We start from the raw sequence: 22119 nt of genomic DNA, 5'->3' as shown, positions 1-22119 counted from the left end.
TTGTATCTGTGTGCTGTGAATCATAACAAAGATTAATGTACAAAATGCATATTTCGAGAGCACTCCGAGAAGTGTTTTCAATACAAAACTTGTTCCTACTACGTACGGATGTAGAACATTGTGTATTTTTAACAAGTATGCGTATTATGTCGAGCCAAGCAGAGGTAGAGTTCTTTTTTTAAATATTTTTTTTTTTAAAGTGATGACTTTTCTCTATTAGCACATAGCGTAGTGTAGTATAGTAGTGCATAAAACAATTAAAATTACTCATTTATTCATATACATCACATTTTTCTTCCCAAATAAATGTAAAGAACATAAAGTATTTGATAGGTCAATAACTACTTATAGACCAATAAATACTTAAATAATTGTAATTTATTATACTTGTATTAACACTAACTTTAAAAGTTGGGGCTTCAGTTTAATATATTGGAACTGATTTAGTTCAGAGACATGATTTGATTTACAAATTTTAACTAGCGAGGCTCAATGAAAACATGTAAATATCCGGGATAGAGATCACTCTACGTAACATATTTTTTTCTTTAATGAATATGTACACATTATTAATAGAACTAGAAAAATAAATAAATAATGAACAAGGTACGTCATTTGATATATTATGACAATTTTAATAAAGAGATACTGCAATAATATCATACTTGTTACTTTAATAATACTTAATATTAATTTTAATATATACGCACATGTCTTCTTACACAAGTCATTTTAGAATAAAATAAAAAATATATCTTTAAGTTCAGCGATCTATCGCTTTTTTTTCCTGTATTTAAATATATAACAACTCTAAAATTGCTCGTCCAAATTGAAAAAAAAAATACTCAGAGGACGTTTATAGCTCACAATCATCTTGCTTATTGCTATCACATATCGAATTAAATTGATTCATAGTAGTACAGAAAAACTTCTCAAAATTAAAAAAGAAACATAATTTCTGTTGCATATAATTTTCTAATTCTTAAATATTCATAGTACTTTTTGTGTACCAACAATACATATGTATTTTGTTATTTATTTTGGTCTTATAGAGGTTATCCAACCTCATCGCCACTAGACCATTTCCTCTGACCTAAGGTTAGCTAAACGAAATTGCTCTAAGACGATAAGAGCGAATTTTGTAACATCTGTTATTTTGGTTCACCGTAACTTTTTGTGTTGTGAAATAAAGTGTTTTCATTACGTACACATATACAGAAATATATCTAGACTTAGACGTAAATAGAAAGTTTCCGCGAACGAAATTATAAAATCGAATATGTTTTGGACTAATTAGTTCATGGTAAAACTGTTTATATGATTGCGTTGTACCTATATCAAATTGAAATACTGTTTTTGCGGCGCAGCAAACCTCAGTAATGCATATACTCAATAAATATGAAAACACAACACTCAGTAAATTTATACATTACATTTAGCGTTGGCATAAAATGTAATCACACTTTTGGGTGTGGTAATCCGATATCTAAGCATCAATGTGAAACATTTCTAGTGTAATTGGATAAATTTATAATTTAACTAGCGAACCGCCCCAGCTTCACTTCACTTACACTTCACTTCACAGTAGAAACTTCTGAAATTATCAGCATCATATCTTTTGTAAATTGTCCATGTATTATATACAAAAACCTTCTTCTCGAATCACTCTTTCTTAAAAAGCAACCGCATCAAAATCCGTTGTGTAGTTTTAAAGATTTAAGCATACATGTGTATGTAGGGGTAGATAGACTGAGAAAGTGAGTTTGTTATATATTATGTAGTGATGATTAACTATTTTAGATTCAAAATTATTTACAGTACAAAAATAGAATTTCATTGAAGAAATACGAAATGTTATCTGAAATTTAAACGATTTTTATTTATTTTTCTAAAGGAATTTCGTTTAATTTTTAAAATTGAAATATTTTAGGAGCTGAGAAATTTTTGGAACGTAAAATTTTTTTAATGATTATGTTTTTGTTATATTATTGTTTATTAATCACTAGCTATTCGTATCGATTTTATTTATTTATTTATACTTTATAGTACACCACATGTTACACATTATAATATGTTACAATTATTATATATAATAATGTAGAGTACAACGGGCGGTCTTATGGCTAAGTAGTCATTTCTTCCAGACAACCCAATTTTATCTTGGTACGGGTAGAATAAAGGTCTAATTTTCCGACATTTTAAACTAACATTGACATATTCCATACACACACAAACACTACTGTGAAAGTTTCGATGTATGTGTAGTTTCTTGAGTATATGTATTATAAATATAACCACAAACTACTTACAATCATTTATCAAAATGGAGTAAAGGTCATATGCCACAAGACAAATAAACACTTATACCACAGACAGACAAATAATAGCTCTACAACATATTTATAACAAGCAAAGATCTTGTTTATATAGTTTAAACCTTTATCTTCAAATTGGAAACATATAATATTAGTTACGTGTTAAATGTCGCAAGTGAAAATCGAATAACTTTTTTTGTACAATTTCAATTACGGACATTACATTAATCGGTTTCTTTTTAAATATTTTTTTAAAACTAGTAATAATTGTAACAATCAAATTCAATGAGTAAAAACAGATAATTTATGGATAGATAGATACTCGTATATAAAAACACTTTCAAAATTGTAATATTCTAGTCAAAACCTCGAAATGTGTTGCAAGACTCACACGACACGCCCGACCCCCTTTTTGCTGACTTGTATGTTACTGGTGCTGTGTACGAAACATTCACATACATACATAAGTGTCAACAACAACTGTACGAAATATCAACTCAATCGAATGAGCGGATATATACACATTCAGGACAAACAAAGAAACATTACTTTTTATGTATGCAAATAAACTAAAACTAAAAACATTTTAGCTGACGTTCCAAATTCAAATTTATATTTTCCCCGCCATTTGCTTTTTATACTTCTGTATACCATGGAAATATTTGTAAATGCGTAATATTATGGAGCAAGACTTCTCCTTAAGCGTCATACGAGTATCAATGTCGCACAGATGGCGTGCAATATCATTTTTATCTTGAAAAGAATTCATGTAAAGTCGAGGCGAATAGTTGGTCTTTCATAGAGGAGTTTAAATCTTAGTAATATAAATTATATTATAAGTCTTTGTCATAAATACGATTCCCTATCGTTTTGACCTACTTACGAGACAGGGTCGTTTGTAACTCGTCGTTTACGCGATATAAAGTTACCGCTACACCTGTGTACCGTCTTAACTTGTTCCACTATTAATAAAGTCTTGTTTTATTCATAGCAGTTACACGCAATAATGTAATTGATTTAATTAGGACTACATTTTTTTTTACAAAGAGAAAACGCTTTGTCCACGACCGTCTGGATATCTGTAGCTTTTAATTTTTTTTCTGTTTAATTTGGCAAATCAAGCGAAGCAATTTCATTTGAACCTCGAATTGCCTTCAGCAAAATTCATGTATTACTTTCGGTATAAAATATCTAAACAACCAAAAAACATTTAATAATTGAAACACAATTTAATAGCTTGAAAATAAAACAAAATATTATATGTCAGATTATTTAGACGTAATTGGGTTACCATTACGTCTAAAAAAACCTTAGAACTAGTCGTAGTACAAATGATCAGAATAGCCCGTAAATCTTCAAACAAAGACGTTATATCAGAGCGCTGTAAATCATTGGTAAGATTAATGTGCAGTCTACGTATTTCGACAGTTGTCAGAGAAATATGTTCAATTATTATCATTTCTATCATCTCAGCACCGATAATAGCAACGACTTTGTCACATTAAAAGACTAAAATATTTTAATGTACTACGTTTTTCATGAGTTTTTTCTTATAAGTACTCTTATTTATTAAATATGGTTACTATTAATATATTTCTAATTACAATTCCTATCATCCCAGCTCTTTATTATTGACAGTTACGTTAATTTCAGTATTTTTATTAATTATTAGCGACCCGCCCCGGCTTCCGGTGCAATACTGATACTTAATATACTACAGAATTTGTTTATTTACGACATAACAATTTATTAGTGATTCTTTATTATATTATCTATGTATTATAAACAAAAACCATCTTCTCTAATCTCTCTATCTATAAAAAAACCGCATCAAAATTATGTTTCTAAAAGATCTAAGCATACAGACAGCGGTAATCGAGTTTGTTTTATACTATGTAACGATTCAAACAATTTTATCGCAAGAAATTATCTGCTGATTTTCATTGCGTCATTACTATTATAACATGCATGCTTCATAATGTATACACTTACAGTTGGGGTAAGAAAAGGTTCGTCACCTTAAGATCTATTTTCGTGTGAGTGTGAGCGATAATCTGTTTTACCGATTGAGAATGACAGATTGCCTCCCAATAATTTGATGTTTAGATTCAAAAGGTACTAAGAGTGAAAACTGATGAAGGTTTTCTTACCCTGACTATATAATTGGCCGTAACGAGTGAAAGCGAGGAGTAACATAAAGTCACGTGTTTGCCTAGTATCGTAATGCCCGCCGTCACTGTCCAGCTAGCCGAAAATGTCGATGTGCATATGCTTCGTTTGGTGCGCTTTGCCGCCCATTTATAGACAAACTAAAAGCTTTTATCAGTTGGCTAGGCTTACATGTAGTACAGACACGTGCATAAACCTTGTAACAATAAACACAGAGGCAGATTAAAAGATGAATTGATTGCAGGGGATTAAATAATTATCTATAATTATTTGATAATAAATAATTTATAATTACATAATAATAGATAATTTATATGAGTAATTATCTAACATGACTGTATTTTTAAATGTTGAAAAAGAGCAACTACTGAATTTTTTGCCGATTCTTCTCGGTAGAATCTACTTTCCATAGCGGTGGTAGTTTCACTTAATATAGTTGTTAAAAGCCTACTCGAATAAAGTATATTTTGATTTATGCACCAAACAGAAAAATCAAAGTTATTTGGTACAATTAGTAGCAAATAATAAAATTTTGGATTGAAAAATACCTTCGATGTCATTGGTGTAGTTTCAATCCTGTCTTCGCACGCTGTGCCTTTACATACAGGGGGCTTAAACCCCCATCAATCCTACTTCATGAACTACGCGTTAAATATACATGCATAGGTAATTTCATTTTGAACAAGGATTGTAAGCTTCAATAAGATTTCGATCGTAAAAGCCTCATTTATCCTGACAGGGAATCATAAAAACATCGTAAGTAATTTTTTCACGTCAGTCATTTATCTTACCCATTCTATGTTAGAGTTTTTGTTGGAATTCGGTTTGGCTGTTCAGTTTCTCACATGTTATTTTTTAAGCATTCAAAAACATTTCTAGTGGATACAAGTATGTGAAACAAACTCTACTCGTATATTCGTATATACCAAAAACGGGTACCAAAAAGTTTTTATGTTGACCTAAAAACTTCGTGTACAAATTTTTATCCGTTATAAAAAACATTCATCAAACCAATATATTGTTATTTTCAAATTTCGAACGTACGATTTTCGAAACTCGCATAATTTAGAATTTTATCTAATATCTTCTTATATATACATAACTATTACCTCATTAATTACCAGTTATCTTAAGCTACGTTAGGTGTAAATCAAATTAATATTGATTCGACATGTTCATCTTTAGCATCCAATGAGAGCAGACTGCGGAGATGAACTCCCAAGTGACTGAATGGGGGGAATTAGAAACTTGAGTGACACTCTTGAGAGCTATAAATCAATGTTATTGAAATAATAAAAAAACATCTTTATGATATTCATATAACGAATAGTACTTGTTATTTTATTTTCTTCAAACGTTATTAATAATAATTGTATAATTATAATGTATATTTACTTGATGGTACAGCTCACAAATCACTCTAAGATTTTCTTAACAGCACTTTAAACTGGAACACAACAATACTAAGAGTATTATTGTGTTCCAATCATTGTCTATTAGCGGTGGTGACCACTTAACATCAGGTGGCCCGTTTGCTCGTCCACCTATTTAAATTATATAAATTAAAAAATAACTGTATACCAACATATCTGGAAATATTTTAATGAAATTAATCAATCAATATATTTTAATAAAACTTAACTCGTATGCCTAATATATTAAATTCCTAAAACAAAATTAAAAAATTATCAATCATTTATTTATCTCTCAAGTGCTTAATTTTACATAGTTCAACACGTGTTGTATTATGTCATTCGGAATGTCTCTGTCAAAGTAATTTAAGGTAGAAAGCTTGCTTTACCTCACAGATAAAGAATGTAGAATCTGAACTTAATAAATCTTTGTCTTAAAACCGTATCTCCGTCGCTTTGACCTACTTTTCTTGAGGGTAGTAACCCCAATGTTTCAAACGTAAGAGAGTCGAATTTGCACCTGTGTTCCGACGCCGTGATCTCAAAATAGTCTATTGAATGAGTACTTTATTGAGCTTCAAGAATCAATAAGTTAGGAGGAAAACAGTATTCATGTTTTAGCTCGTTTGGAACTAACTTAAGTTCGTATAAATGTACATGTACTTAATTGATTTAATAAATATTTACATGTTTACGAAAACATTTCTATAGTATGCAAATATTAGCCATTTAATTGATAATTGATTTGACGTTCGAATTGATTTCAAACGAATAGATTGTTTTTGAAATGGATACTAATTTTAAAATTGATATAAATCTGTTAAATTTTTCGTGTTAAAGCTCTTATAATAGAGAATATATTAAATGACGTATGTATGTAAGTGTAGTGTGTGAAAAAAAAAGTACTTCGCTCTTACGATTGTGATAATTATTGCTTTGCCTGCAGTTTGTCCTAAGAAAAAGTCTAAAAGATCAATTTTTCTTAAATTATATAATGTAGTATTATTATACTTTGCGTTGATCTAAAATAATTAAGGAATAGGAAAGCGATTGTTATCAATATCTTATTTTCAAAATGTAACAATATATAATTTCAAAAACTAAAGATATAAATGCACTAATAATAAAACAAGAGTTACCTATTCACATAATTCCAGATTGACCCATTGACATATTTCCAAATTCATTTAAACGTAACATAAAAACAAGTCATCCAGTTATTGTGCACATGTGCTCCAAATTAACAATAATGCCATTGAAAGTGGAGCTCTTAGTTCCTTGCACACGGATATTTGCTTTATAAATATACGATCAAAATCAAGCAGATGTTGTCCTACCAATAGTCGTAGCGATTGGTTGAACTGTACAAAAGCTATTGTACAACAGCACCATCTAGCGGAGAGTTACAATGTTTTAATTTAAATGGATTTAAATTTATATGTAATAAAATCGAACAGTCAATAACAACAACAAAAGCCTGTAAATTTCTCACTTCTGGGCTAAGGCCTCCTCTCACTTTGAGGAGAAGATTTGGAACATGTTCCATCACACTGTTCCGTTGCTGGTTGGTAGCAGTCAATAAATATAGGAGAATTAAAACAATCTTTGCTGATTTATTTATAGAAGATACTTAATATTTATTAACCCTTTTATTTCGTAATCGATCTAATAAGTGGGACAATACCCATTAATATATATCATTAACACAGTTCCAAATTCAATTTAACGTTTCCGTAATAGCCATTCATGGTCTGGTCATTTCAGACACGTGCCGCCTGCCCCAGCGCCGCACGAATTAACATTAATGATAATGAATACGGGGCATATTGATTCTATCTGAGAACGACTTTGCGTTCAGGACTTAAGTTCGATACGAGTATGTATTAGGTGTATAATGTTACCGTTTAAAAGTTTATTAAGCTCCGATGAAAAAGAGGGGTGGTATATGTTTCTTTGTAACATCGTAACTTCTGAATGGATGGGCTGATTTTGATGTAGTTTTTTTTAATGAAGAGGTGTTTTGATCAAGATTGTCCAAATAAAATTTAATAAAAGCAAATTTAGTAATTTATAAAGTATGGAGTAAATATTAGTTGCAGTTCATGCAGACTTGCATAACAATTAAATTTTACATAATTACATACAGCACTGCGATTTAATTAGTGGAAATTTTACATGCTTTACATTAGATCTTCTTGCATTTAATTAAAACATATTTGAATAAAGAACGTTTTAGTTTTGATTAAATCGTCACGGTGCATCGAGATTATGTAGCATATACCATTTGCATAAAAAAAATGGTGCAAGGAATAGAATACCTTAGCTCTCCTGTGTTTTTTCACTAGCAATGTAAGTGATTGAAACAAAGAGTATAACGTTTATTGGTCCAGTAGTTTGTGCGATATGGCCAACGATCTCGAGGTTCCAAAATCAAACTCCAGGTTGTTCTGAAAAAAGATTATTGGAATTTTTTGTCGGACGTAGGAATACACAGTTACAGCCTAAAAGTTGGAAATGTAAAGTTGGTCCTGTGCCTGACTCATTCCTGTCATGGCGGATTGGTTGTCTCATGGGACTTTGAAAGTGTGGTCATTGTTAGTGCACCTGTATTACCGAATACACCTGTGCACTGTGACATGCCTCGCTTAGCTGGAATAAAATAAAAAATACTTGTATTTTATCATTTATTAATGTTCGACTTTAAATTTACCACTGATTATGCTACAAAACTTTATACATTATTTTAATTAAAACCTTTATTTTTAATCATACTTCCAATAGGTTAATAAACATTGTCTAAGTTTTAAGAATAAAAATTAAATCATTGTCTTTCTTTACAGGAACTTTGGGAAAATGATGCTGTGTACATATTTACTGCTGAGTTTCTTGGGTAAGTTTTTTTTATTTATATCAATTATTGTTATTAATTATGTATATATAGAATTAAATTAACTAAAATTTAATATTTTTCGTCTCGTCTGCCATTGATTGCAGCACCAAAATTTCTATTGTTATTAATCTTATCTTATTATTTTAAGTGAAACATTACATATTAAAGACATTTTCAATAAGATACAAGCTAGACCAATTCTTAGAACACGTGATTCTTAAACAACGATTTATATTTCTTATTCAGAGTAACTGTTAATTGAGGATAACATCGCAAGGAAGCTTGCATGTGTCATACGACACATAGGTATCCCAGGGAACTATATTGAAACGCTCCTAAAATGTTAGTTCTACCAAACTTCCTTGCCATCGTTAAAATTCACTGCCAGGCACATTTCTAGCCACATGGCTTGCCCAAGGCTCAAAGTTATCCGATTTCGAAACTGGATAGTTCATGCCATCTTCTAAACTACTGAACTGTACTGTTTTATACCAAATCCGCTTGTAGCTCAATAAAAGATAAAACAAATTAATTTTAATATATTAAATATTAGAGCCTCCGTCGTACAATCCCAGGTTATTTTCAAACAGCGTTGAAACTCCATCCGTGGGTGGACCTCAGGGGATCGGTATATCTTCGGACATGGATCTCTTGGGCGTGGCCCCGCTGGTCCTCAGTTGATTGTACGACGCTAGAAAGTATACACGTAGAGCTAAATGTGTTATTTACCAGTAAGCTCTAACTTTAGGTAGAATCAAAAAACCTGATAACGCTTTTCGTTATTTTTTGAATTGTTTAAAGTTTTGAAATTTATTGATTAAAACATGTACATGTACAAGGTTTGATGTGAACATAAACATATGTACATATACAGCCTGTAAATATCCCACTAATGGGCTAAGGCCTCTTTTCCCTTTGAGGAGAAGGTTAGGGACATATTCTACTATGCTGCTCCAATGCGAGTTGGTGGCTTCACATGTGCCCATTTTCGTTGAAATAAGACACACGCGGGTTTCCTCACAATATTTTCCTTCACCACCGAGCTCGAGATGAATTATTAACACAAATTAAACACATAAATAAACACATAATGGGTTTGAAATCACAATCATTGGTAAAGATGTACGCGTTATAATTGTGTATATTCAGAATAATTTATTTTTTAAAACAAACTGCAAGCGATTTAAAAAAACTACGCTGCACATACAACCAAAAAGTTCCCATAGCAGTGCTTGTTCTATATTTTCAAGCAACCTCTCAAAATCTTTTGTGTCGAGTAACACTGCGTGCGGTAAAGGGTTTACGAGAAAACTTCCCCCGTCTTATCTCTCATTGTTCTCTCGGAGTTACCACGTAACAACATTCCGACTGGGTTCTTTGTTAGCATCGGCTTGGTATACAAATTAAATATGTTCCTCTTAATTAAACAGAACTGTCGACTAGAAAGGACCTTAAATGTTACCGTGTTTTATTAAATTAGAGCTTTTAGTAATGTGACCTATAAAAACGTTGCTTGACCAATTTTTTTTTCATAAATATAATGAAATTGGTATAAAAAATATTAATTCTATATAAGATACAATAGATTATTTAATATTTAAAAATAAAGGAGTATGTAATGAATTTGGTCTCAGTAATGACTGCGTGTGTTGCAAAGGTAGTAACGCACTAGAAATAATATATTTGGTGTTTTAAATCGTAAATGTTATCGAATAATTGTAGATTGTCAAAATATATCACATTCGTATTAATTAAATAATAAAACACGTGGTGATATTTAGGTGACAAAACGTGTGATGGCATACTGTCCAAGCACAATTTAGTTATCATTTATTTGTATTTGTACATGCATTTATATTTAATTTCAGACTGTGCTTATCGGTAAAACAAACACCGAGGAAACTTACATGCATTGTTTGAAATTCTCTCTTTTATCTTAACTTCTATTCTCAATAATTAGTATTATTTTTGTACTACCTAATTAGAAAATAAAATCTACTTACATAAAACTAATAATGGAACGCTGCATCTCAGCGTGTTTGTCACGACGCGACGGACTGAAATTAGTTATTTTATACACTTACCTGTATAGATCTATACAATTTTTGATATATATATTTGTTCATTCTGAAAGTATACCGTTCTCGATTTTAATATAATGTAAACCTGTAAAATAACTTATATTTAAAAACTTATCTTATTGCTATTTCGATTGACGGAATAAATTCGTGAAGTAAAATTTATCGTCCTTTATCTTTTAGACAATGCCTTTATTATAAGTTTTCCAATTAATAAATTTATAACTTTATTTTAATAGATAATCATTAAATGAAGCATATTGCTCGATACAAGGTATATAAAAGTTCAATAGGTATTGATTTTCAAGCCGTGACAGAATGATACGATTTTCTGAACGTGATAACTAATTGACGATTCCGCAGGGATGCTGTTTAGTGTGGGGTATTGTTATTAGTGTATTTTCGACCAGAGAAAAAAATATATAATCAGATTAGTTGCCGAGATATTCAATTGCCCATATATTATACAAAGAAATAAATTTTATTTTTTCATTATATTAGTATTCTCAAACAGAATTACAAAGAAATTCCACGGACGTCATTATTGTAAAACAAAATTGAATAATGTATAGCAAATATAATTTGCTCAATAAGTATATCTATCTACGTGTCGGCGGCCGAGCGTAAAATTCACTAACAAATAGCAAACAAACCTCATTCAGACTGTCGGGACGCCTCGTACTAGCTAACTAAAGTTGAACATGCGTTATATCCGTATAATAAATGGCACAAAGGAACTCTTTTGATACATATGATATTATTTTTATCTCATTACTTTAGTACAGTTAAGTAAAGACTAGCAATCTGCCCTAGCTCCGCACAGGTGCAATGATGTTACTAAATATACTATTTTCGTGTTTCTTTACTATATTGAACATGTATCATCAACAAAAGATTTCCTCTCGAATCACTATCTATTAAAAAAACCGCATCAAAATCTGTTGCGTAATTTGAAAGATCTAAGCATAAATAGGGACAGACAGCGAAAAGAGACTTTATTTTATACTATGTAATGATGATTGACGCGTTTTTATTAACGTGAACGTTTCTAGTCGTAGTCTAGTAGTACTGGTAACTTCTAGAAAATTCAGCGACGTTTTGAAAAAAATTCTAACATTCTCATCGGCATAAAGTATGTTCATTCATTAATGTCAAGAACAGATACTAAAAAGGCTTCATAACTAAAGGCTAGACAGACTTGGTTTGGATAAATAAGTTGCTTGGTGCAATACTATTTTATTAAATAATTATCTCGAAACGTTAATTATAGTTTTTCATCTCATCTTAAGAAGGCTTGCTTATTCTACTTCATTGCTCTGATGCGGATGGATACTCTCTCTAGGTGGTAAGGCTTTGTGCTAGCTCGTCTGGGTAGGTACCACCCACTCATCAGTTATACATCCGCCAAACAACAGTAATAAGTGTCGTTGTGTTCCGGTCTGAAGGGTGAGTGAGCCAGTGTAACTACAGGCATAAGGGACATAACATCTTAGTTCTCAAGGTTGGTGGCACATTGACTATGTAAGGAATAGTTACTATTTCTTACAGCGTCATTGTCTATGCGTGATAGTGACCACTTACCATCAGGTGGCCCATATGCTCGTCCGCCAACCTATACCATAAAAATAGATACACTTGTGGGAGAATTTCATCCGCCACACGTAGTTATCTCAACGATATATTCCTAAAGGAGACGAATTATAAACACAGAAAGCATATGTATATAATATATACATGTTTCAATTGTGCTTGTTCCAGTTTGAATCCGCAATATACGGTTAAAATTCGCACGTTCTAATCACTAAGTAGATAAATTTACACACTTGCGACAGTTAGGTAATCTCTTAATCATTGTTTGAAATAGGAATATCAAATAACATTAGTTCGTGTAATGTGTTATAATGTGTTTACCGTAACAGCCCGTGTTTTGTACAATAACACAAGTTGGTTTATGTAATTTAATTATTTAACCTACATTTTGGTGTAATTAATGTTTATAAAACTCCGTAATTATCTCTCGGTTTAACAATTATTATAGTATTGTTTTTGTGTTTAAAACATTTGATTTAAATAAACCAATTAATTATCATGAATATTCAAATATAAACAATTTTTGTTTTTAATAAATTAATGAATATTCAACAAAAATTAAAATAAAAACCGCTTGTTTTTAGCGTGATATTAGAGATAGGACTTTAGATGAAGGCAAAGAAAACGAAATCTAAAAAGGATCAAATCTGACTTTTAAAATAATAAAACTTATTTTCTAGTTAGTCTTAGTTCAGTTAGTCTGGATGACTTAAAATTAATTATTTTATCTCTTTTTTTAAATATAAGAACTAAAACCTTATCCGAAACGCGCCGCATCTTTTGATATAAGTTTTACGTATTAGTTAAGCGGTACAAATAACCTCTTCTTTATATATCATATAAAAATTTTAAGAAATATAGTTTCTTTTAAATCACGATAACATAACATACAAGTGTCTCTACGCATGCTTAGATCTTTAAAATTTTCAATACGAACTTTGAAGCTGTGTGAAAAAAAATTTTCAATAGATAGATTAATTCAAGAGTATGTATAATACACGTCCAATATGTATGTATGTAGAAAATGACTGAAAAACTGTGAACATTATTTATTTATTTAACTCTTTATTGCACACCAAATATACATAAAGATACAAAATATATTTTAATTTAAAACAAAATTGGCCTAGCAAAAGGCGGTCTTATGGCTTATAAGCCATTTCTTCCAGACAACCTTTGGGTTAGAAGGATAATGTGTATGGAAGACGGCAATATGGTGGTGCAGTAAAAGCATTGTAAGACATTCTGCAGTCAACCGAAGTCGGAGCGGGTCGTTAGTATAAAAAACAAAGTGCACTTCTTCTATAAAATAACAAAAATAAGCTACAATATTAATGTCTAAGTTTTACCAATTCACTAATACCCTGACTAATACCCGACGGTGAATACATTTAAGTTACGATTAGCTGTCGTGTAAGAGAATTGAGGAGAATTGTCTACGAGGCGTAACATAGGATCTGATATTGGATCAGTACTTACGGAGCAGAAGGCTATGAATAATGGAACGTGCGGTAAATTTATTGCAATCGTCAATTAAACAATTCAACTAACCTTAAGTAAAATAAGTAGCATTTTTGAATATATTGACAGGACTTATTGTATCTTGTATGACATACGCTTTAAGCAGATGTTGTGTTAAACAAATTTAGCTCGTTCTGTCATTTAAGATTTAAAATTCGAAAGAAAGAGACAAAAACAGTCTTAGTACACATCTTTACGCCTTTCAGTATCACAATAGGCCAAGCAATTAGGATTTAATCTAGAACTTTATCCGATACAAGATATGATGACCCAATTGCCTTATTTAATATTAAGTCCAAAGTTGTATATAGTTCGTTTTGAGTTGAAATAAACTGCAACATGTGATCACAACAAAGTCTGGTACACAAATAAGAAAATTGTCAGGATAAAGTTTATTTACCCCCGTAGTTTACTCAGCCAACTTTACGAGTAGTATTTGTTTATATCGAACGTAGAATATACAATTTATTTATAAAAATAAACAATTTCTCGTTTCATATTGAGGTCATATATACTTTCAAGTCTGTTCTAATAAAATAGGTTTTATTATTTAATATCTTTTGTTTATTTAAATAAAAACAACAGCATATACATATATAACAAAGAAAATTTACGTTTACTTATGTACTTGCTTAAGACGTTTTAATTCTTCGGCATAATTAAAATAGTTTTAAAATTATGTAAATATTTTTTCAGCAAGGCCCCCCGGTGTTGTAGATGTCCAAGGCGGTGTCACTTTCCACCAAGTGAGCCTCCTGCTCTTTTGCCACCTATAACATAAAAAAAAATAATAATCTTAATAAAAAAAAAACGATCTAAATATTAATCACAATCAAAAAAAAATCGTAATTATTCAACTACGTAGTTAATTGACAATTTAGCGGGCAACTCATCATTTTTTTCATGACGCATAAAATAACTTTTATCTACTAAGCAATTATTAGCAAATGTGAATTATCATGAACGAAAGATTAAATTGAATGTAAAACTTACAACAGAAAAACATACAAATAGTTATATAGTCTCGTAATTATTTACAATTCAATATGTAAATTTTTCTTAACTCATGGTCAAACAGTAACTAACAAAGTCTCTCTTGATACTTAATTTTAAAGAGCAAGTTGTACTGTTGTCAAAAGCTTAAAAAAGGGTTCAAAGCAAACACAAGGTTATATATTAAAGTAACAGCCCGTAAATTTCCCACTGCTGAGCTAAGCCCTCCTCTCCCATTAAGGAGAGTGTTTGGAACATATTCCACTACGCTCTTCCAATGCGGGTTGGTGGAATGCACATGTGGCAGAATATCAACGAAATTAGGCACATGCATGTATGCAGGTTTCCTCACGATCTTTTCCTTCACCGCCGAGCACGAGATGAATTATAAACACAAATTAAGCACATAATATATGTATATATGTATATAGTGGTAATTTTGAAATGTAAATAGTTTTTTTGTATGTGATATTGCATCTACTGTTGGCTGTCCTAATGAAAAAAAAATATAAAAAAAATGTCCATATATTAATTTAAATGAAACTTAAACATATATGTATATATAAACATATATATGAGAAAATATCCTAGAAATAACAAAAAGGTTTAATATGTTAAAAGACTAGATATATAGTATCCATTAATTTTAATTGAGTAAAACTGTATTAAATCGCAGCAATAAAGTATTATGATAAAATATTGAAATGTTTGTATGTATTTTTTATTATATAAATTGCAAGCGCGTAATAAAGCCGTATTTTTTGCAGAGCTTTGTATTGGAAATGGCCAGAGTGTATATTTTATGGGCATTTATTTTTGGTGCGGAAATATATACGGTAGTAACTTCTATTTTTACGAGTATTTTGCCGATTCTATTAATTTGCACATTCATGACATAGCATACATTATGTGTAACAATATTTGAAAGAATATTTTTATATTATCCTGCCCATGAAGGTCCTATTATTAGGTTAAGGTAAGGTCTTGGGGAAAAGGTTTAGGGCAGATTATTCCAGTACGGGTTACTTGCATGGTTGATAACCATGTTGTTTTCCATTACCCCTGATATTAACTATAGGTGCTAGACCGGCTTTCAACCAGAATCTTTGACCAAATTTTATAAGAACTAGACAGTGGGATATTCTAACAGAATTAGAAAAAAATGGTTCAAATTAGATCAGATGATGTGACAAGTTACCTTTACATTAGATTTATATGTACTAAGTACCTATAGGTTGCTCGGTTGAGTAACAACTTAACAGTGAAAGCAAATTAAAAACTACAAAAGGAAAATAGTTTATTATAAATATACGTAAAATACTGGCATTCTTACAAAATTATAAAGATCAGAGCACGTATTTGTAACAAAAGCAAGATATATTTTTTCACCTCTAACGTTTATAATCGTGCGATACCTAAGAAAGAAATATACATATTACTATTCCAAGGATATCCCAAGGATATTATAACAAAGCCTTGTAGAATGCTTTGTGGTAGGCGCGCTGACAAAGGTCTTATTTATACGCTTACCTTAGATTAAAACCACGATAGCAGTAAAAACAAGGGAACCTTCATTTCTTAGAGATTTGAAGATTTGTATCTGAGTGCCTACATATTTATGCTTCCCTGGTACTTCTAACAAGACAAGTGCTTACTAAGACGATCGATTCAAATCAATACTAATATTAAGAGGCAATTTCTTTTCTTTTTATGCAAAGCTAAGTAACGTACGGAATCAATGTTATAATTTTGAAAAAAAAAAAATCACTTTCACTGTTAGGAAACTAGATTATTCCGAACCCGTTTCTTATAAATCAAGATGAGCCACTAATTTGTATATTAATATATTTTGTTTACGATATTTGACTGTCATAAAAAGTAGAAATTATTAGGAGATATAGTATAACGTGTGCTATTTTCGTACAGTTGCTGAACAAAACAATACTCAATGAAGTAAGTAATTTATAAGGTACATAGGTAGAAATATGTCAAGTGATAATGTTCAGGTATTATATTTTTCTTTGACGTGACAACAAATAGTTATGTATTGACATACAACGCTTAGTGAAAAATATATATGTATATGACATTCTATTATATTTGGTCGCAAAAAAATTGTAGCATAATCATTTTACATTTTTTACTCTCCAAGTAATTCGGAGTTCGATACTTGACAAAACGTTGGTTAAGTACGAAAAGTCGTACGTGACGTTGGTGAAATACCTATCTATTTATAAATCGATACAAATAGGTACCATTTATAGACATACAAATGAGCAAATATAATATCTCTTCATTACGCCGAAAAAGCTATATTCGTATTAAAATAAATACATCGTACTATCAATCATAAATATCAAAATAAAGGTCAATACGGACCGCATTTAAGCTGAGCCACCAAATGCTATAATTACAAATAGTTTGGAATAACATCGTAATTTCGAAGCGAAACTGGTGAGCCTATTCTAAATGCACTAGAATTATTTTAGTACGCACATATGTAACAAACTATGTACTGTAAACATGAAATCATTGACCGTGTGTTGCGTAATGTTATTTATCTGTTATTTCATTTGTATACAATGTAATCTGAAATTATAACTCATTTTAATGAAGCACATATTTAACGCTACAATTACAGATTAATTATAAAACAATTAATATGGATTTACGGCTGTTGAATTTTTTATATATAGCAATACGAATTTCAATTTAATTATCTATATTTAAAGGGTTGATTGTTTAAATTTTAGAATAAAATCTAAAATAAAAAAAAAATCAACACTGTTTTAAGGATCACCATAAATTGGCGTTTATGTGACTGTCTTAATGGTAATGGATTTGTATAATATTTTTTGTAATGATTTTTTATTATTTATTTTAATATATGCAGACAAGTCAGCAATCTAATGTACAAGCCATATATATTAGAAGTATTGGCATGTTTTTATATAAATGTTAGTTGTATTCGTTAATAATACATTGTTAGTGTTGTTTTTGACATTTATTTCAACCTTATTAGTATATTTACTGTTTTATTATTTATTTCATATAGATAAAATTTTAGGCATATAAAAATAATTGTGTATTATAATTAAAGATTTCTACAAATATATATTCAAAATGAATTTTTTGGCACTCGAGAATCTCTCTGTTCATATTTAGTTTGTAAGTATTTTTATTGCAAATAATTTGCAACTGTAGTAAGCTACCTACGAGAATAAAATTATAATATTTACGACATCATACTAATATTATAAATGTGAAAGTTTATGAGAATGGATGTATGTACGTTTGTTACTATTTCACGAAAAAACTACCGAACGGATTTGGATGAAAATTTACAGTAATATAGGTTTTATAACAGAATAACACATAGGCTACAATTTATAGTGATTTTATGTAATGTAATTTGATCATAATATAACGATACATATCAAGCACCCATGCGAAACCGGGGCGGGTCACTAGTATAATTTATCGTACTGAGTTTCGAGTAAAAAATATTTACGTAATAAACTAATAACACGTGAACTTACGTCCAGAACAGCTTGTTGCATCTGATGTTAATGATTCGTGAAAATTAAATGACATGCTAACGTCTTAAATTTCCTTTGTGTTTTAAATTTTCCACTCAGGAATTCTCAGCTGTAATTTCGTATTATAAATTGTTCGTAAGCAATTTATTTCCTATAGGAATTTCTGCCGTTTCATGAAACTGTTTAGAACAAAGATTTTATTGAGAAAATACAATAAACGTATTAAATTGTTCTTCGTATCGAAAGCAAATACACTGAATAAGACAATAAAATATGTTTGTTTTGTATATAAAGGCTCGTTTGAAAAACAAAAGGTTGATTTGAGAACATTAATTTTGATATCATGAAAAGGAAAATTGAGTTAATTTTAAACTCACGAAGCCCTGAGTAAGCACTTCTTATTTCAGATGGGATAAAAATATATCGACTTCGTTTGGGTGAATCTAAACCTTTAATTCAATAAGGACCTGCTGAAAAACACAATGTGTGTTTTTGAGCAATTTAATCAAAATTGTTTCAGCCGTTAACAACAGTGGACCAATATTTTTTTATATTGCATTTTTGTACAGTTAATGTCCAAAAAAATAACGTTGTTTGTGTTAATATATATATATATATATATATATATTTTATTGATTTTGGTGTCAAACAAATGTTGTTTTTCAAATTCACCTGAATCTATATTTGAAATACGAGCTGTTTGTTTTTGATCGATGTTTGTAAATAAATACGACCAAAATAGCACTAAAAAATTTAGGAGTTTACAGCCAAAAAAATCGCAGTAAAAAAGAAGTGGTCAAAAGTGGACCAGCATTACGTGCTCTGTAAGAAACACGCAAATCAAATGGTCCAGCGCTTGGATACTCTAAGTCACAACACCACTTGGTGTTAGTTTGGTGATCCATCAGATTATGAGAGCAAGAGAGTAGTGCGCACTCGTTGTACAAAATTACACGCTGTTTAATTGTCCATTGTCAAATGCTCATGTTTTATAAATACCAAACAAAATAACACCTACCTAATTGGCTATTATATTATATGTAGATATAATCGAAATCAGTCAGGTTGACATCATTGGTCTTTATGTCCCCCAGACAGGCGTCAGACCGAGTTAGTCATGAACCAATTTTTTCGAGATGAACATTACTATTCAAGATTATTTTATAAAAGTCGGTTTCGATGGCATTTACTAAAAATTTACATTAATAAATTAAATTCTGAAACCAAAATTAAATCTAAGTACGATACAAAGAAAACAAAGAAAATTTCCACTGCTTTTAGGACCGATCTTATATTATTATTTTTATACCTTTAAGGTTTAATGGGATTCGAGGAATCCATTATAATGATTCCATTTGTAGGCGTTGAAAAAAGTTCAATAGTAACTTTGTTATTAAAGATTTTAAAAGAGAAGATATTTATTTGTTTAATTTATTTTTTATCTATTCAGTGAAAGTGTAGTAACAAATTACTCTGTATCGGTATATGTTTTGAAGGGCGAAAAGGCCTGTGACAAAAGGTACAGGAGACATAACATTTTACATTACGGGCTTTGTGGAAGTGTTGGAGGTGGTTTATAATAAAGATAGATAAATTACTATTAGGTGACATTAAAGGGCTATTTGTTTACTTGAATATAATATAGTATAATATAGTTTTATTGTTACTTTGCCAACAGTTAGCGATACAGTTGTATTTCTGGAAATATACACTTCGAAATAACCTTTTGCCTATGTGTGCCTTGATAGAAATGCAAATGTACATGTTTGACCGGAAGGTTTAGTTACATTAGAACAGTTTCTATGTTTAGAACTGACTGTAGGGCAAGTTTCAGAGCAATCGCTATTGACATAATATATACAGATATACCTATGACGGATTACCAAACGCAATTTTATGTTTTACATATTTCAATTTTATGTTTTTTTATAGTCTCTAAAATAAATATTTACGTCCTACTGATAAAAAAACTTTAAATAAACTTATATGTACGTCGCCAAATCTACTTTAAATATCAATGTTTATACTTTTTTAGGTTTTTTCATTCATACAAGTGAATGACATTAATAATTAGGGTTAATAATTAGAGTATAGTTTTTGACTTTATATTTCATTTATTTAATAATAATATTTATTATTTAATAAAACGAGCAGTACATTTTTTTAATACCAGTTTTTTGTGGGTCGATTTAATTTCAAACTTTTTTCGAATGATTTTGTCGCGTCACCAACTTTCATCTTCCTCCTGATTAGGCAAGCTGTAATTAAAATGATCTCATAAAAGATATTCTGATGACCAAGTTAAAGGAATATGAGATCAGCCAAATCCTATTCCCGGTAACTAGCGAACTTTCTCAAAGTCTTAGCTAAGTGCCTTAAAAATTTAAGTCAATTTTACTCCTAGATGGCGCCCCGTTCTCCTGTATAACTTGTCTATGTATTCTACTTACGTTATATGAGGCATCTAATGTTGTTTACATACTTTAACTGCATATAGTTTTAGTTGAAATAGACTTGGCGAAGCAGAGTTGGCGGAGTCGAGATGGCCCAGTGGTTAGAAAGCGTGCATCTTAACCGATGATTGCGGGTTCAAACCCAGGCAAGCACCGCTGATTCATGTGCATCATCACGAAAACATCGTGAGGAAACCTGCCTGAGATAAATTTCATAGAAATTCTGCGACATGTGTATTCCACCAACACGCATTGCGGACAGCGTAGTGGAATATATTCCAAAACTTCTCCTCAAAGGGAGAGGCAGCCTTTAGCCCATCAGTAGGAATTTACAGGCTGTTGTTGTTGATTGTTGAGACTTGGCGTACTGACTGGGACACTCTTAAAAACGAATACAGACAACAAATCCGTTTTAAGTATACGAATAAGTTGTTATATCATAATCATTGACGTTTCCTTAGGTAAAAAAAAAATAATTATGAAAGACCTAAATTGTAAATAACGAATGATTATTGTACCTGATTCTAAATTTAAATTGTTGACGTATTAATGATTACATTAATGTGCAGTGACAGCCTGTAAATTTCCCACTTTTGGGCTAAGGCGTCCTTTCCCACTAAGAAGAGGGTTTGGAACACATTAATAAATAGTAATGAATAAATTACGTACGTATTTGAATTTGGAACGTCTATTTTTTATTGGTTTTATACACAGATCATATCTATATAATCTATATCATATTTATAAGCGAGATGGGTCAGTCGCTATATAACATATATCTGTGCAATATTTACTAGAAATTGCCGGTTTAAATTCTAGAAAGCGTCTCTGATATTAAATGTAATTTATTAATCTATCTACTATTCTGTATTGTAGCTGTAAATTAACTTGAAAATGTAACCTAAAGATGAGGAAGTTAGCCCTACAGCAGGACATTTACGAGCTATTGATTTTTTTTTTAATTAGTCAAATTATCTCCTGTTTATCTTTTAAATAGAACATGTATATAGGTATATATATGTAGGTTTAGACCGTATATGTAATTAGGGATCGATTTGAAATTACTAAGCACATTATAATCAGTGTCTACGTGATAACGAATAACCTAATTAAGTTTTGTTGATCTGATGATTAATGATCTAGTCGATTGTGTCAATGT

The 22119-nt window shown here is 30.5% G+C and overlaps 1 protein-coding gene across 1 annotated transcript in view; it reads left to right on the top strand.

Annotated features, from left to right (window-relative positions):
• Window positions 1-22119, top strand: part of LOC124537168 (Down syndrome cell adhesion molecule-like protein Dscam2) — a 253873-nt gene that overhangs the window by 55150 nt on the left and 176604 nt on the right. The window contains exon 2 of the mRNA XM_047113890.1: window positions 8737-8786. Coding sequence (XP_046969846.1) covers window positions 8750-8786 — 37 coding nt within the window. The 5' untranslated portion in view covers window positions 8737-8749. The remainder of the gene's footprint in view (window positions 1-8736; window positions 8787-22119) is intronic.

The sequence above is a fragment of the Vanessa cardui genome, chromosome 18, assembly GCF_905220365.1.
Source record: "Vanessa cardui chromosome 18, ilVanCard2.1, whole genome shotgun sequence".
NCBI classification, from domain to species: Eukaryota; Metazoa; Arthropoda; class Insecta; order Lepidoptera; family Nymphalidae; genus Vanessa; species Vanessa cardui.
Note: the sequence above shows the minus strand (reverse complement) of the source record. Positions and strands in the feature narration are given on the sequence as shown.